Source organism: Osmerus mordax, chromosome 14 (assembly GCF_038355195.1).
Source record: "Osmerus mordax isolate fOsmMor3 chromosome 14, fOsmMor3.pri, whole genome shotgun sequence".
Lineage (NCBI taxonomy): Eukaryota > Metazoa > Chordata > Actinopteri > Osmeriformes > Osmeridae > Osmerus > Osmerus mordax.
Genome location: NC_090063.1, coordinates 10,990,827 through 11,007,824, shown reverse-complemented (window position 1 = coordinate 11,007,824; position 16,998 = coordinate 10,990,827). Strand labels below are relative to the sequence as shown.

The 16,998-nt window shown below is 47.5% G+C and overlaps 1 protein-coding gene across 1 annotated transcript in view; it reads left to right on the top strand.

Annotated features, from left to right (window-relative positions):
- Window positions 1-16,998, top strand: part of adgrl3.1 (adhesion G protein-coupled receptor L3.1) — a 73,157-nt gene that overhangs the window by 24,740 nt on the left and 31,419 nt on the right. Inside the window, exons 5-7 of the mRNA XM_067250311.1 lie at window positions 9,828-9,937; window positions 15,214-15,228; window positions 16,479-16,998. The exon at window positions 16,479-16,998 is cut by the window's right edge and continues 281 nt beyond it. Of these exons, the coding sequence (XP_067106412.1) occupies window positions 9,828-9,937; window positions 15,214-15,228; window positions 16,479-16,998 (645 nt within the window). The remainder of the gene's footprint in view (window positions 1-9,827; window positions 9,938-15,213; window positions 15,229-16,478) is intronic.

Sequence of the window (16,998 nt, the reverse complement as noted above, 5' to 3'; positions counted from 1 at the left end):
CTGACATATGTGCAGGCCTTTACTGTACACTCTCTCTCAAGCACACACAGCCATACACACAGCCTGGGGGCTGCACCAGACTTTAAACTCCAATTAGCAGAGCTAGAGGCCAATCTCAATCTGGTGGGAATCACTGGAGAGGTGTTTCAGACCGGAAACCACAGTTTCAGTGTGAGTGCATGTGTGTATGTGCGTGTGTACGGGTGTGTTTGGCTCTTCAGATGTGAATGTTTTCACAATCAGCCACCACACACCAATCATATTCGGAATGACCAATTACAAAATGTTCTCTCTGCCTATCTTTCTCTCCTTCTCTCCCTGTTTAGATTTGTGATATATCCATGTCGTTTTCTATTTGAATGTGTCTGCATCTCCCTAAATGGCTCTCCCAGTTGCTTTCAACTCCAGCTCCATAGCTGATCCAGATTCAGCCCTCTCCTCCTCTGAATCTCATCCTTCCTTTGTTCTCCCTTCTCCGGTTCCAGGGCCAGTGCGTGTGTGTGTGTGTGTTTGTGTGTGTCTGCGTGGTCTCATACCCCTATAATTGGCGCTGATATCAAAGCCGTGTATCTCAAGAGGGTCTCAGGAGGGTTCTCAAGCTACCTAGAGAGGAACTGATATCTCTGTGCGCACCCAGATTACCGTCCCCCTGTGGGACAGAACTTGAGGGGGAAACGAGGACGTGGTCCACGGAAGTTCCGCTAACTCTCTTTCACGATAAGGTGACTGGCGTACCTTGATTTACTCCACTATCTCCCCATTGTCTGGAAAAGGCTGCTTCAAAGCCAAAGTGCCGCTGCGATCATGTTTTACCGCTCTGAAAGCACACTCCTTTCTTAATCTCTAGCGTTTTCCTTTTTGCCCTGGACTCTACCCTTGGTTTGTGGTGTGCCACATGAGGATGTTCTGTCTGTGATATTGGACCGTTGGAACCCCGTTGGAGCGGTTCTACTTCGGAGAGAAGAACAAAAAGCTAGGAGCTAGCTGTGCGGCGCTAATGTGTAGCTGTTCTGCCAGTGCTAGGTGGTAACTGGGATGTGGTGGCTACAGGGAGAAGTGCATCCAAGTAGACATACCAGCTACCTGATACTTAAGCATGGCATGGAGGAAGTGTCTGTCCACAGACTTTGTTTCTCTCTGTCTCTCTCACACACACACACACAGACACACACACGCAAACGTTTGCCTTTTTTCCTGTTTTGAAATTACTTCTGATCTTGAACCCACTTCTCCTCTACACTTCCCTAAATCTCCCTCTCTTGCGCTTTCAGATTTTTTCCCCCCTCTGTCTCTCTCGCTGTCTCTCTTTGTCTTTATGTAACGTGTCCCGCTATACACAGGAAGAGCACTTAGACAAGAGAGACAAGGACAGAGAGAGAACCAGAGTTAGTTCATCCATCCTCTGACGGCCTCTTCAGCTCCTCTGCTCTCTCGCTTTTTATAGAAGCCTTCTGAATGCCATCACGCTTCATTTCCTATTCCCCGCACCTCACCTCCGTCGCTCCCTCTCCTCCCTCACTGTCTCCATCCTCCCTCCCCCAGTTTCGTGCGCTGTTCCCTCTCACCTTCCATCTTCCCTCTCTCCTTCCATGTTCCCTCTCTCCTTCCATCTTCCCTCTCTCCTTCCATGTTCCCTCTCTCCTTCCATCTTCCCTCTCTCCTTCCATGTTCCCTCTCACCTTCCATGTTCCCTGTCTCCTTCCATGTTCCCTCTCTCCTTCCATCTTCCCCCTCTCCTTCCATCTTCCCTCTCTCCTTCCATGTTCCCTCTCTCCTTCCATCTTCCCTCTCCTTCCATCTTCCCTGTCTCCTTCCATCTTCCCTCTCTCCTTCCATGTTCCCTCTCACCTTCCATCTTCCCTCTCTCCTTCCATCTTCCCTCTCTCCTTCCATCTTCCCCCTCTCCTTCCATCTTCCCTCTCTCCTTCCATGTTCCCTCTCACCTTCCATCTTCCCTCTCTCCTTCCATCTTCCCTCTCTCCTTCCATCTTCCCTCTCTCTTCCAGCCCTCCCTGTCTTCTCCATGTGCTCCTTCAGATTCTTTTAATTACCCTCTTTTTCCTCTCCCTGGGCTCGTATGGAAGTGAGAGCGAGGCTTTAGGCCAGATCCTGGGGCGAAGCATGGGCTTCAATTTGGCCTTCGCCCCAGTGAGGGCTACCTGTGCCAGGCCTGATGGCTGGAGGCCGCCCTTTGGCTGGTCCCAGCCCAGTGATCGCTGGCACCTCAGACCTCAGGGGACCCTGGCGACACACACAAACATACGCACGCTAACACGTGTGTGCATGTGTGTGCATGCAACAAACTGCATGCACACACATAACGCACATGCACACACATGCACATGCAAGCACACGCACAGACATGCAGACACACATGTCCAGACACACACACACACACAGAATCACTCATCACCTCTCTTGCTTGGTCAACCTCCCCTGGCCGCCTGTCTTTTAGAGCTGTGTCTGAGGCTTCAAAGCACGAGCCTTTGTGTGTGTGTGTGTGTGTGTGTGTGCGTGCGTGTGTGTGTCTCTGTGTGTGTTTCATTGTGTGTGCATGTGTGATTGTGTGTGTGTGCGGGAGTGCATGTCTGTGAATCACTCGCTTGGGAGAGTGCGTATAAGCCTCTGAAGTTCTCTTCCTCTCTGCCTTTCTGAATTATAGAAGGTTGAAGCTGGTGTTGCTGCCTAACCTTCTGCTGTTCCATTCAGCTTCATGAACGTGTGGAGAATGGAAGCTGTTTATTGGTTTGATTGACACTTATCTGACAACAAGGTAATACCACTTCATCAAATGTGCGCTGGAAATGGTGAAAATCTTTTGTATCGCCCAAGCAAAAGCCTTTAAAAAAGCAGACTAGTTATTATTGGTTGCATCAGCTATAATTTGCAATTGCAGCATTCAAACATAGACCCCACAACCATCTTTATTTCATACCCTGACTACGTGAAGCTAGGACTACCACCGCTACATAAATTGACCATTAGCTTACTTTCTGGTTGTTCTTACTCTGTATGGGTGTTTGTGTGTGTGTGCTTGTTTACGTTAGTGTGTTGTGTCTGTATGTGTGTGTGTGTCTTGCAGAAGCACTCTTTTCGGATTGTGGTTTTGTGTGTGTGTGTGTTTGTGGTCCCATATAGACTAAGACTCCCCAGGACATTTCCTATTATTTCCATCTATGTATCCTTGTATTCTAGTCCACCTACCTCTTTCTCTCTTTCTCTTCCTCTCTTTCTCTTTTCCACTCGACTTCAAATTGGGTCATTTTTTTTAAATGTCCTACATGTAGTCTGGATATATGTGTGCTACAGATATATAGAGAGAGAGAGAGACGGAGAGACAGAAAGACAGAGAGAGAGAGAGATTGAGAATGAGCCAACGTGTGTGCGCACGCCGCCATGCTCATGCAGTCGCCACGGATACGGTAGATGCCCCACGGCACCCTGGGAGTCCAACTGTCACCCTCGCTCAATGCTGTAATTAGGGCCCACACGGGTGCGCGCGCGCGCACACACCCACACACAGCAAGAGTGGGAAAAAGAGAGATAGAGAGCTTAAACATTGAAACTAAGCACACACACACATCCTCCGGTACCTACTCCTCTTTCTGTCAGAGGCATGACTCTGTGACCTTAGCCTGACATGATGTTCCCTAAACTTAATTATTATGCTTAACTTGTCTTCCATGTTCTCGCACACATACACAGACACACACGCAAACGCACTGCAAACACACACACTGACAAACATGGACCGACATCCTTACACACACTAATAGGTACAAGACATGTGCATATAAGCACTCGAACAAGGCAAGGGCATTGAAAAGACACACACACACACACACAAGCAGACACATTAAGATCCCAAACTTGTACGAGACAGCGCCTCAGCATGGGGTGTTTCTCCATCACCTTCAGTAACAGACAAGGACACGTTTGATGTCTTCAATGCCATGTTGCACGCATACACACACACATTTGCATACACACACCAGTGGAGGAATGCTAGTCCATAGTTCCGAACTGAGGAGCTCTGGAAGGTCCTCCTGAAATCAGCCGACGTCGATGTTGTCATGGTTACTGGGAGTAGGAAAAAGGAAAAATGGCGTTGCTTCAGCCTCTTGCGGACGAGACAGCGAGGGGAAGAGAGAGACAGAGGGGGAGAGAGATACAGAGGGGAAGAGAGAGACAGAGGGGAAGAGAGAGACAGAGGGGGAGAGAGAGACAGAGGGAGAGAGAGACAGAGGGGGAGAGAGAGACAGAGGGGAAGTAAGAGACAGAGGGGGAGAGAGAGACAGAGGGGAAGAGAGAGACAGAGGGGAAGAGAGAGACAGAGGGGGAGAGAGAGACAGAGGGGAAGAGAGAGACAGAGGGGAAGAGAGACAGACAGAGGGGAAGAGAGAGACAGAGGGGAGAGAGAGACAGAGGGGTGAGAGAGACAGAGGGGAGAGAGAGACAGAGGGGAAGAGAGAGACAGAGGGGAAGAGAGAGACAGAGGGGAAGAGAGAGACAGAGGGGAGAGAGAGACAGAGGGGAAGAGAGAGACAGAGGGGGAGAGAGAGACAGAGGGGGAGAGAGAGACAGAGGGGGAGAGAGAGACAGAGGGGAAGAGAAAGAGACAGAGGGAGAGATGGAAAGAGAGAGGGGGATCTTACACATATTCAATGTATTATCCACTGTATAATGTGGATAATTTGCCACGTACATGTGACAGAACGACAGATTCTGTACAGACAAGCAGACAAGGTATATATGTGTGTGTGTGTACATCTAAAATAAACAGTAACTTTTTGTGACATTTTGGATTGAGTCAGAGTGAGAAACCTGCTTGTGTATTCAGCCCAGGTTGTGACCAGTGAGCAAGCGAGGACACAGAATAACAATGCTCAAGAATCCAGGTGGTGGGGATGATGCCGGGGGGGGGGGGGGGGGCTTCCCAAAGAGAAGACGTGTTGCCCCCCCTCTCCCCCCAGGGCTACCTGTGGCCTGGTCTGACAGCTGACAGGAAGATGAGTCGTGACGGGAGCAGAGCAGCACAGGGAGCTCTGCCTGCCTTCTCCTTGTCTGGCCATCGTCAGCCACCGCCTCCGCGCATCACGGGATGCCGTGCGTGAAGTGGCCCGTGCCTGACTTATTCCCTACCCGCCCCCCCCCCCCACTCCTCCTCCTCCCTTCTTCCTGTTCGTCGTCTGGCGCCGTCCTTTTTCAGTCCTCTGCGGCTGTCGCTCTGTCTCTCTCGGCCTCTCTCCCTCCACATCTCGCCCTCGCTTCTCCCTTCGGCTCGAGCGCAAATGATGTCGCCTTCACCTCCGAATGAGAACGACTCCGTCAGCCCCTCCTCCCCTGGTCCTCCGCTGTCATGCCCATATCCTCCATCCCTCCATCGCCTCTGTCCATCCCTAGACAGGCCCTATCAGTGTGTAGGAGCACATTAGGGAGGTAATAAGGCAGAAAGTAGGCCAGGAGGAATGTAATCTCATGCATGTGGAAGACGAACCTCACAGCTCCCATCCCACGGAGCGAGAGAGAGAGTGAGAGAGAGTGAGTAAGAGTGAAGGATGAAGTGAGAGAGAGCTACCCACACTGATGTTCAATTGGTAAATCTTAATGGTTATGTAGCAAAATAATGCTGTTCTACGGCGGTGTTACAAAACCTATTGAGGAAGCTACGATTCAGTTTGTAGAACCTTCGGAAAGTGTTTTTTGTTCATCTTGTTTCAGAGTGCTCAAGATGGTATGGAAGAACCCTCAGCATCTTTTCTGTTTGTTTCCGAGAATGTTTCACGCTGACTCTGAGAATGTTCACAATCGCATTCTACAATTCCTGGATTGCATCCTAGAATGTTCAGGGTTGAATTCTAGAATAGCTGGATGGTGGTCTGGAATGTTGAAAATTTGAATGCCTAGAGTCCATTTCTGTAAAGGAATGTTCTGGTTCAGTGTAGGACTGTAGGGTGTTCAGTGGGTGTTCTTGGGTGCTGGGGTTGTCCTGCTCGGTCTTTGATGTGGCTGTTTGTCTGCATGCGTCACTCCCAATCCCAGACACTTCTCCCACTGAGACAGGATTAAACTCCGCCAGTGAACAGCTCTGTAATTACAAGCAGTTCATCGACACTTTCACACACACACGCCGCAAACGCACACACCCTTTGCTCATTCAAATGAAAAAGGATCATAAGTCAGTCACTTCCGCTAGAGCGCGAGAGTGAGAGGGGAGATAGAGAGAATCCTCACAAGAGAAATAGAGAGATATGTTGGCCATCAAACAGAAGCAGAAGTAACAACAACAGCCAGCCAACATGAGACAGAGCAACATCTCTCCATGCTTCCTGCTAAGTCTGGCTGTGGAGGGCAGGCAGCCAGGAGGCTAAACTGTATCCAGGCCACTGCCTTGTTTTCATCTGGTCATGCCAATTACGGGGTTTTTTTGCCGAGAATTACTGTGGGGGAGGGGGGGGGGGGTAATGGAAATTAAAGCATTTTAGCTTGCTGTCTCAGTTATTGTGAGTAATCATCTCTCCCTATTCTGTGTTTATGTAAGGGTATGGGAATATAATTAATTCATGTTGTATGTGTGTCTTTGGATGTTTAGTGTCACTACCACTTAAGGGAAGTCTAAACTCCTCTGTTGGAGCGTGACAGGACACATATAAAAATGATCAAAGGAGGAATTTCCACAAGTATATCCCAGAAATAAACACACAGAATAGCCCAAATGCTTCAAATATTTTTTTTTGCATTCGAAATCTTTAAGTTATGGTCTGCCAGTCGCACCAGCCTCCCATCAAACTGTCTGTCCTCCCACCATAAAATGTCTTGATGAGGCCTTTCTACCCGGCGGCCTTCCTGTCCTACCTGGGGAAAACCCCTATCCCCAGCTGAGGAGAGGGGAGGACAGGAAATGATACAACAAAAGACATTCAGTATCTCCCTCACAATTAGTACATCTCTATTCAGCTCTATGCTGCGCCTCATTCATTACCCAATATATTGATGATAACTGTACAATACAAATGCACATAGCAAGAGTATTAAACTTCTCAAAAAAACACCACAACCCTCCCTTCCGAGGTAGCAACGCCTACCCAAATAGTTTCCTTACTAATTCAACATCAGGATACTACTACAGGATACAGCATCAGCTGCTACTACTGACTTTGTGAGGAACGTCAAAGGGATTAATACACTTGATAGAACAGAAAACAGATATTTGTGTGTAAAAGACACACTCGTATTCGTATTCGCGACACCACTCCATTGTAGCGGGTGGGTTCTGACAAACAATGCATAGCAATGATCATTTAAAGATCAACCAATTGGGATCAAAAGGTAGTAGCAAAAAGGAAGCTAGCTATCCTTTTCACAATGTACTGTATATGTGTCTGTGTTTTGGCATGTGGTTGAATCTGTATTTGGTCAATCTGAGGACAGGTGGGTGCATGCATGTGTGTGGGGGGCGTTTGTCCATGTTGTAACTACAGGAGAGAGAGAAAAACAGGGTTAGAAAAAGAGCCGAATAGAGAGAAGGAGAGAGAGAGAGACAGTGAGTGAGAGTAAAGAGAGAGGGGTATGAGGGAGGTTGCTCCGGCGACCAGAGCCTGTTCTGTTCACACAGTCCCATGACGTCAGCAAGGCCCTTGAGAGAGGATAGAGGAAGAGTGGAGCTGGCTAACACCCCCCCCCCCCCCTCCCCCTTCCCGGAGAGAGCAGGGGATGAGAGAGGGAGAGTAAGAGAGAGGGCTATGAGAGACAGAGCAAGCAGGGGAATATGCCCACACAATCTAACTAGGTTAGAGGAGGAGAGAGAGCGAGACAGAGGGGAAGGAGAGAGAGAGAGAGAGAGAGAGAGAGAGAGAGAGAGAGAGAGAGCGTTTCACTACGGAACAGACACACATCTTCTCTCTGTAAACACCAGTCCAGAGCCAGCAAGTCTGTCATGGCAGAAAATAGTTCCTAACACAGACAGATGTACCTATCACTCTGCCTCCATGTCCACCTGCACACTGACATCATCACTAATGGACTGCCTAGTGGCAGTGGACACGTGTGAGGTTGTGGATGGTCTCTCGTGCCCCGCCACCCGTCTGTGCTCGTGCCCAGCCACCCGAGCCGGGGACGCCGCCGGCGTGGCAAGAAAATCTACGACGCCGTCGCGTTCACCTGTGATCCCCATGTCTCCCGAAGATGGCGATGACAGGTGACCGATGATGAAGTCACCGGGGCAAGAAATTAAAAGGCAGGAGAGCGAGAAAAGAGATGGAAGAAAGGAGGGGTATTAGCTTAAAGCATGGAGGTATTATCATTGGAACAGGCCCGACATCACGTCAAGTCGAAGTACTAAAGCCCATTACTGTCTTATCTCACACAGACCCGCACACACCAGAAAACATCACAGATCAAGATGGTTTCATGACAAGACACGAGATGATGACAGTTTGAGAAAGCGTGCCACAACTTTTAATTAAAGCATATTTATAAATGTGCCTGTATTCTAGTCTAATATATGTCTATAAATTAAACTTGTAGTACATCAAGTCTGGGAAGTACAAATATTCTCATTGGAGGCTCATTAGTGAATGTGCCTTCTCATCCAGGAATGTTCTGGTAACTGGGTAGAGGATCTGCTTAAGCTTGACTGCTGTCATAGTGTGAGGTGCACTATCCCACATCAATGGTGGAAGAATACTGCTAATTAAAATGCTATCGCTATGACAGGTGTGAGCGAGAGAAAGAGAAATAGGGAAGGAGAAAGATGGAGAGAACAGCGAGAGGGAAAGAGAAAGGGAGGGAGAGAGCGAAAGAGAGAGAGGAAATTGCTGCTCATTCTCCCTAAGGCATGGGTCTTTCAACCCGATGTGTCTCATATTTTTGTTTCTAGCAAATATATTCATTTTGCAATTCAATCTTTATTTAAAACAGGAAGTTCCTGTTGAGATAAAGCAGGGCTTGTCCATGGGGTAGGGGTGGAGGGTTCTGATATTAAAACCATCTATCATGAAGATATCCCCCCCCCCTCCCTCCCCCTTCAACACGAACCAATCACATATTTGTTTACGAGGTGTGTAGTTTCTTATGTAATTAACGGCGGCAGCTCTTTGCATACACATGTTCTCACAGAACCCCCACCCCCCCACACACACACACACACACACACAAACACCCCACACCACCCCGACAAACACACATCAACACGCACACCTGCACTTTGTACACACCAACCCACCCCCACCTGATACACACATATCGACACACACACACACACACTCCTTTATTGCCATGTGCTGTGTTAATGACAGTGGAAGTACTTACTCTTCGTGTGGCAGCGGAGGCAGGGCCCTTGATAATGGGAATTAATTACAAGAGTCTGCAGGGCACAGTGGTCTTACCTTCAGTTTATTGTTCCCTCCTCTCTCACACACACATGCACACACTCATGCATGCTCACAGGAAGCATCGTTGTGTTTGAGAAACATGTTCACTGCTAAGGTGAAGCTCAGGGAGCCCCCTGCCAATGTGTGTACTTGGTTCACTTCAAATGGGACTATAGATGTCCTCTGAGCTGTTGAGTGTGTGTGAAGAGCACTGACTGGAATGACATTCGACCGTGCATTCACATTCAAATTATTTTCTGATATTAATATTCATGAAAGGGTGTGTGTTTATGTGTGGCATGTGTGCGTCCGCGAGTCCACTCTTGGTTACTCTTCATGTGTGTAATCTAGATAGAACCCTGTGTGTTTGTGTGTGGGTTGGTGTGTGTGTGTTTCTGTGTGTGTGTTTGCAACACCATCTGCTAACAAACACCCTCTCCCCTCGGATACCCCCAGGTGTAACAACCGGACCCAGTGTGCCGTGGTGGCAGGGCCCGATGTTTTCCCAGACCCCTGTCCTGGCACATACAAGTACCTGGAGGTCCAGTACGAGTGTGTCCCTTATAGTAAGTACTTCATCACACTTCAACTGTACTACAGAGCTTATAAGAACCCATGCTCCAGTATAGTTAACATACATAAGATCACACACTATCTAAGTTATGTATACGTGCGTAGTTCTGCTAAATCCCGTCATGGATCATTCTAACAGTATATTCCTGCTTGCCTGCATGAAGCATGAGGATCCTTGTCAAACCAGAAAACATGTTTATGTGGAAAGTTGGAGTGAGAATATGACACTGGTCTGTTGAGAGCAGGGGGACGGTTTTCAAAGTAAAGGAAGAACGGAAGAGGAAAGAATGAGAAGGAAGGATGGGCTAGGATGACAGGGTGAAGACAGCCCCTTGGTCTGACCTTTGACCCTGTGTTGAGAGATCTGAGTTGCGTTCTGAGGGGTTAAACGTTCACAAATGTTTACCATAGGATAGTTCACCAAGAAATCCAGCGATTAGAGTTGACGAGACTGTAAGACTGATACACTAATGATAAAATCTACGGACGACTTCCCAGACTAAAGCAAGCGCTCCCAGAGTAGTGTAGAACAGATCCTCACCACGCTCCACTATTGTATCTCTTCTCAGTCCTGCCTTCAGTACCGTAAAACAACCTTGCATCGTTCTCCATAAAGACAGACATGTCAACCCCCCCCCCCCCCCCTTCAAAACCACTCAATTACGCCGAAGTGAAAAGGCCCTTCCTGCTGTCTAGAATGACGAGCAGATTAAATAATCCAGACTATCGGAGCCCTCTCAGCACCAGATGGAAACAGAACACCATGCTAATGTTCCCCGCCATGATGGAGTTGCTTTTTAGATCCTTTTGTGTGGGTGAGGCTGAGATGGAGGAATGGTGTGTGTGCGTGCGTACGCGTGTGTATGTATGTGCACGCGCATATGTGATTGTCTCCTTTTGTCTGCGTAATGTAACTGCGTATCTGTGTGTGTGTGTGTGTGTGTGTGTGTGAGAGAGAGAATGAGACAGCCGCATTATGATACTGTAATGTTGCGACGTTATTGAGTTGCCCAAAGTACAATGAGGCGCGGGGAGATGGGTTCCACGTTGATCTGATAACAGGCGCTCTGTCTAGTTCCCCCCTCGCCCCGCCTTGCGAGAAACCAGAGTCAGTAGCTGCCCCTGTCGTCAACCTCACACACTGAACTCAATGCAAGTGCACCGGGACTGGAGAGTAAATTAGCAGGTAGTGTGAGTTCAGAGAGAAAGTGTGTGCTGCCTGGACCTGCTGGCAGTGGGTTGTGTTTAGGCCTGGTTCTGAAGACTGGCTCCTGCTATGGGGAGGGGATGGGATGGGAGGGGAGGAGGGTGGTGGGGAAGGAGAGGAGAGGAAGGGAGAGGAATTGTGCAAATGGCTCCACTCAGACCCAGAGGCTAAGAGAGTGAAGTGGCATCCATCACTGTAGTAGCCATTACTGCCACTGTTAGCGTAGGAGGCTAAGTGCTAGCCGCAGCCGGTTAATTGGCCGTTGGTGACCTTTTGGGGAGCACATTTGACCAATCAGGGAGTAATCAAGGGTTCTGATTGGCGCCTAGATAATGAGATGCACTCTCAAGATGCAACCTGGGTATTATTCTTTTGTAGCACTGCCGTTTAATGGGAAGCTGGTTTTTAGGGGCTTCTCTACATTTATTTCCAAGGTCTTGAAATCTGGGTGGATTTGCAAAACAGGTAATTAAATTATGTATGCTCCAATTTGTGCTCCTGGTATATTTTGCAAGTTTTTTTTTTTCTTCAGCTCCCCCCTCTCTCTCTCTCTCTCTTCTCTCTCTCTCTCTCTCTCTCTCTCTCTCTCTCTCTCTCTCTCTCTCTCTCTCTCTCTCTCTCTCTCTCTCTCTCTCTCTCTCATTGGCTGCGTTCCAGGCCTTCTCACGCAGCATACACTTCCTCTATCTTGCCGTCTTTGCCGCAGCCACGGCCTGCGATCATATGCCAAGTACATCCCGGGAGTTGGAAGAGACACTTCTCACGGGCCACCTGTGTGTCACATATTCATATCACCTCGTATCTCACACCAAAAGGCTCTAACACAGGAGCGTTAACAAGTTCCTTCAACTTATTATAGCTAGAGCTAGCTGCTTGTGTAAAATTGTTGGATTTTCCATTCTGTACTCCAAATAAGGAATGTTTAGACTAGGCAAGATCAATTTTCAGGATCAACTTTATTTTGTCTTCAGTAGATCTTGGTGTGCTGGGAGGCATCAGTCGCCGGAACAACAAATATATGATGATGCTCACATCTTTAATAGGTGCAGGTCACATGGTCACAATGACCTATTACAGCCCATGCATACAAAAGAAACTTATCGTAAACAATAAAACATTAATAGCATGTGAGCTTATCAATGACAGATGACAACATCATTTACAAAAATCCTTCACGTTTATTGTTCGTTATGACATTTTTGATCACGCACATTATGTAGCCTACTCTGTACTACCTCTTGAAGTTAGCGATATGCTACTCATACCCACGCAATCTATTTGAGACAATGAAGCCACCGCCTCGGAGGGAAGCTAATTAAAAGATAAAAACTGTCGTGTTCTACCAATTAAGAGTCATGTAGGATTACATCCAGGCATCACTTTATAACCACACCAACAGGAGACGCATCGCTGTTGTCACGGAGACCAGGGCTCTCTTGATTGTATGCGCAGCAGACATATAGGGGGGGGGGGACCATGTGCTATGGAGAAGCGCCGTCATTGGAGGCAAACTGTATTGACAGAGAGAAATAGGGAATGGACAATAACTGAGAGACGTGGAAAAATTTGAGAAATCTATGTGTGAAGGACAGATAAAAGTATAGACATCCAGAAAATAGGTTGAGAAAAGTGCAGTCAGAGAGAAAGGGAGAGAAAGAGAGAGAGAAAGGGAGAGAGAAATGTGACATTCCAAATTATGACCTTGGTTTTAGCTGGCTGAACTGATTGGAGATCAGAGATAATAGTTGTGAGGGCACACACTCTGTCTCAGCTCACTGTCTCCCTGAACACACACACACATAGACACACACACACTCTCACACACACCACCTCTCTTAGTAGTCTAATACCTCTTTAATAAACCAGAGGTTTTCAATAAAAATGCTAATTATCTCCTCTCTGCCGACCTGTCAGGTTTAAGGAAAGGCAAGGTAAGTTTATTTGAACAGCACATTTCAAACTCAATGGCAATTCGTAAGACACATGGTAAAATACGCATGAGAAAAAAACATTTAAAATGAATTCACTCATTCATAAGTGTACATACGTGAAAGTTAAAAGATGTACATTATGTATAGGTGTACAACAGAGGTCTGTGAGATGGTGTGATTGTGTGTGGGTGTGTGTATGCATCTACATGTATGTGTGTGCGTATGCTTCTTTGTGAGTAAACCAGTCGTGAGACATCGATTTGAGCTGCTAAGATTATCTCAGATTAGTTGCTGAAAATAACACAACCATCCAAAAGCCAAAATATGAAATTAAAAAATCACTCTTCCCCTTCCTCAAGTATTTTTTTTCTCCCAGTAATATAACCTCGCCTAAAAACATTGAGAACGCACAAATGCGCCTGCTCTACTTTTCCTGTCGATACAGTGTATTTGAACGCTCCAGAACTCCATTAGTGGAGCATCTTACCTTGACCAACACATTCCCTCCCCCCTACGTTATCTCACGTATTCAATCAAAGCCACACCAATGGAGTATTTCTGTAACGAGCGATACGGCGCAGCCTTTAGTCACCGCCCATCCAGGCGCTGTGTGAGGAGAGCCAAACAAATTGAATGACATTTGTTTGACATTTTGTATGCCATTTTGAAGACGTTTGTTGTTTGCACACTCTCTATCGTTTGCAATCCATTACTGGCCCGCCACCTTGAACCCCCCCAACCCCCCCACCCGTCTCTGACCCGCCTCTTTCCCAGAATGCTTCACAGGGAACGCATCATGCCAGTAAAACCCATTCTATGCGTTTAACAGTCCGAGACACACGTTTCAGTTTAACACGTTCCCATCCCTCCCTAAGACGGCTTATTTACTGGAGCAGTTGTTCCGAGACTCACCAGGCTTGCTGCATATTTCATGAAGGGAAACGTTTAATGGCTGCGAAAGTGTGTGCGTGTGTGTGCTAACGTACGTTTGCGTGTTGTTATCACTTCATGTGTACACGAATGTACTATATATAAACATCAATCGTTTCTGGACCATCCAGACCTCCTCTACTATCCTCTTGTCTTCTTTCCACTCCCCTCCTTCCCTCTCCCCTCCCCTACACCTGTCCATACCTCTCCTCTCCTTTCATCCCATCATCTTCTCTCCTCTGTTCTACTCTCCTTCCATCTCCTTATCTCCTCTCCTCCCCTCTCCCTTCCCACCATACCGTAACCCCAGGGACCAGTTCCATTCTCAGTGTTCCAGTGTGTCTCTTACCACTCTAGATGGAAGAAGTGAGGGGTTAGTGAGGTGGGATTAGGTTGCTGCCATGTTCACATTCCATCCCGTTCCCCTGGGTGCAGGGTGAAATGGAATTCACATGTTTTAAGAGGATTGAGAATAGCGTCTTTTTGTGTGCGTGTGCACTGTATAGTATCTTTGTGTGAGTGTGGGTGTGCTTTTCATTCAGGGCAGAAGTGAAGTACACTGAGGATTACACTTAGAGAACACAATAGGGAGAGGTAGAAGAGCCGGTGTTTGACCATAAAACACTTGTGTGTGACACCAACAGACACACATACAGACATTAGCTCACCAGCAAGAATTTGAAAGCATCTGTGATCGTGATGGTATTACACCAGTAATCATTTATATTTCCTGGTTTTCATTTTCTCTGTCGCTATTTGCATATATTAAACTGCACATGATCTCAGTTTAATTTGCATTGTTTTGTTCAACTGTTGAGAAGCAACATTGTTTGGATGTGTGTGTCTTTGTGTGTTTGTGTTAACATGCGAGCACATGCCTGCATTAGTGCACGTGTGTGTGTGTGTGTGTGCGCGTGTGTGTGTGTGAAATATATTAGTTGTCAGACCTCCAAAGTTCCCTCTTCCAGGGTTACATTATTACCAATCTCACATGAAGAACACCCAGGCCCTTCCACAAGGTTACACTGAAATATGAGAGCCATCACAGAGATCCACGATTGTATTATGATAATATTCCTATTATTGCATCATTAATCTGTTTTGTCTTTTCTCTCCCCTCTCTTTCACTTTCTTTCTCTTTTTCTCTCTGTCTATCGTTCTGTCTTCTCTCCTCTTATCTTCTTTGCAATGGCTGGAACAGAAGTGGAACAGAAAGGTAAGTCAGTGCACATTTCTCTCTCTCTCACACACACACACTCCTTCACAGAGAATATGTCTGTGTTCGTCCTGTCACACAGCTAGTTTTTGGAAGTGACAGTGTTTCGTTGTCAAACGGCACCACTCGATGCCAGAGCCGCCACACTTTGTACCATGTGACAGAGCGACAGGCCTTTCAAGCTGACTAGCACTATATTAAAATAGTTTGATCTCCCAGTTAGAGAGGTGACTTCAAACCAGTTCTCAGCTTTGATTGGCTCACAACTCAATCCCTAGTTTGAGCTTTGTTGTGTTGACTAGCACATATGTCATTTTCACTGATACATGCACACTGCTAAAGACGGCTTCAACTAACAAATAGGACACATTTCCAACATCTAGAACAGAATGCATCTGTTTCATGAAAACCTAGAGATATCTTCACATCCAAGTAGCCGTTGTGCTGGAAGTCCATCAACATTTCAGAATCCCTGAACAGGAATTCTACAATGGGGAATGACAGCAACAACAAAAAAATACCACATCTGGATATTAGAGTGACATGCATTCCAGTCACATGACCATGGTCATAGAATTTACAAGTCCCAGCATCAGCGTCATAAAACCAGATTGCGGTATTCTGGAACTCTGGAATACAGAGTTCTGGTCTGGGAAACAAATGACTGGAACGTTCCCTAAATCTGCAAGAGAGATAAAGGAGCTGGACAGCTTCACTCTCTGACAGAAATAGAAAAGAGAACAGCGAGTGGAAGCTAATGAGTAGGAAGGGAGGCAGGGAGGGAGAGAGAGAGAGAGAGAGAGAGAGAGAGAGAGAGAGAGAGAGAGCGAGAGAGAGAGAGAGAGATAGAGAGGGAGGGAGGGAGGGAGGGTGGAGAGCAGGATGGGAATGGGTGAGAGAGGGGGGCACTAAATGTTCCTCTGTTTCCTCTGCTGTTCCTGTCTTTGTCTGAGAGACGGTTATTGATCAGCTGAATGACAGACACTTGACCAGCCGTGTCCAAGGTCAACAGATTTTTTTTCCTCCGTGTGTTGAAATGCTCAAGGCTCAGTTAAAGTTAACACAGTTAGTTAGTAAGCCTGGTAACCTGACATGAAATAAGAAAGGCCCGTTAGAGCTAGAGGAAAATAGCAATAATGAGCAATAATATGATAGCATGTTAACAAACACAACATTAACAGGGATTATTTGTTGTCGTAGGGCTTCTGTTAACATCTAATCCCTATTGTCCCCCCCCCCCCCCCCACCAGTGTTCTTGTGCCCAGGTATTCTCCGAGGGGTCTACCAGAGCGAGCACCTCTTTGAGTCGGACCATCAGTCTGGCGCGTGGTGCAAAGACCCACTCCAGGCCTCCGACAAGATCTACTACATGCCCTGGACGCCGTACCGCACAGACACGCTCACAGAGTACTCCTCCAAGGAGGACTTTGTGGCCGGGCGGCCGACCACCACCTACAAGCTCCCTCACCGCGTGGACGGCACAGGCTTTGTGGTGTACGACGGCGCCCTGTTCTTCAACAAGGAGCGCACGCGCAACATCGTCAAGTTCGACCTGCGCACGCGCATCAAGAGCGGCGAAGCCATCATCGCCAACGCCAACTACCACGACACGTCGCCGTACCGCTGGGGCGGCAAGTCGGACATCGACCTGGCGGTGGACGAAAACGGCCTGTGGGTGGTGTACGCCACGGAGCAGAACAACGGGCGCATGGTGGTGAGCCAGCTCAACCCGTACACGCTGCGCGTGGAGGGCTCGTGGGACACCACCTA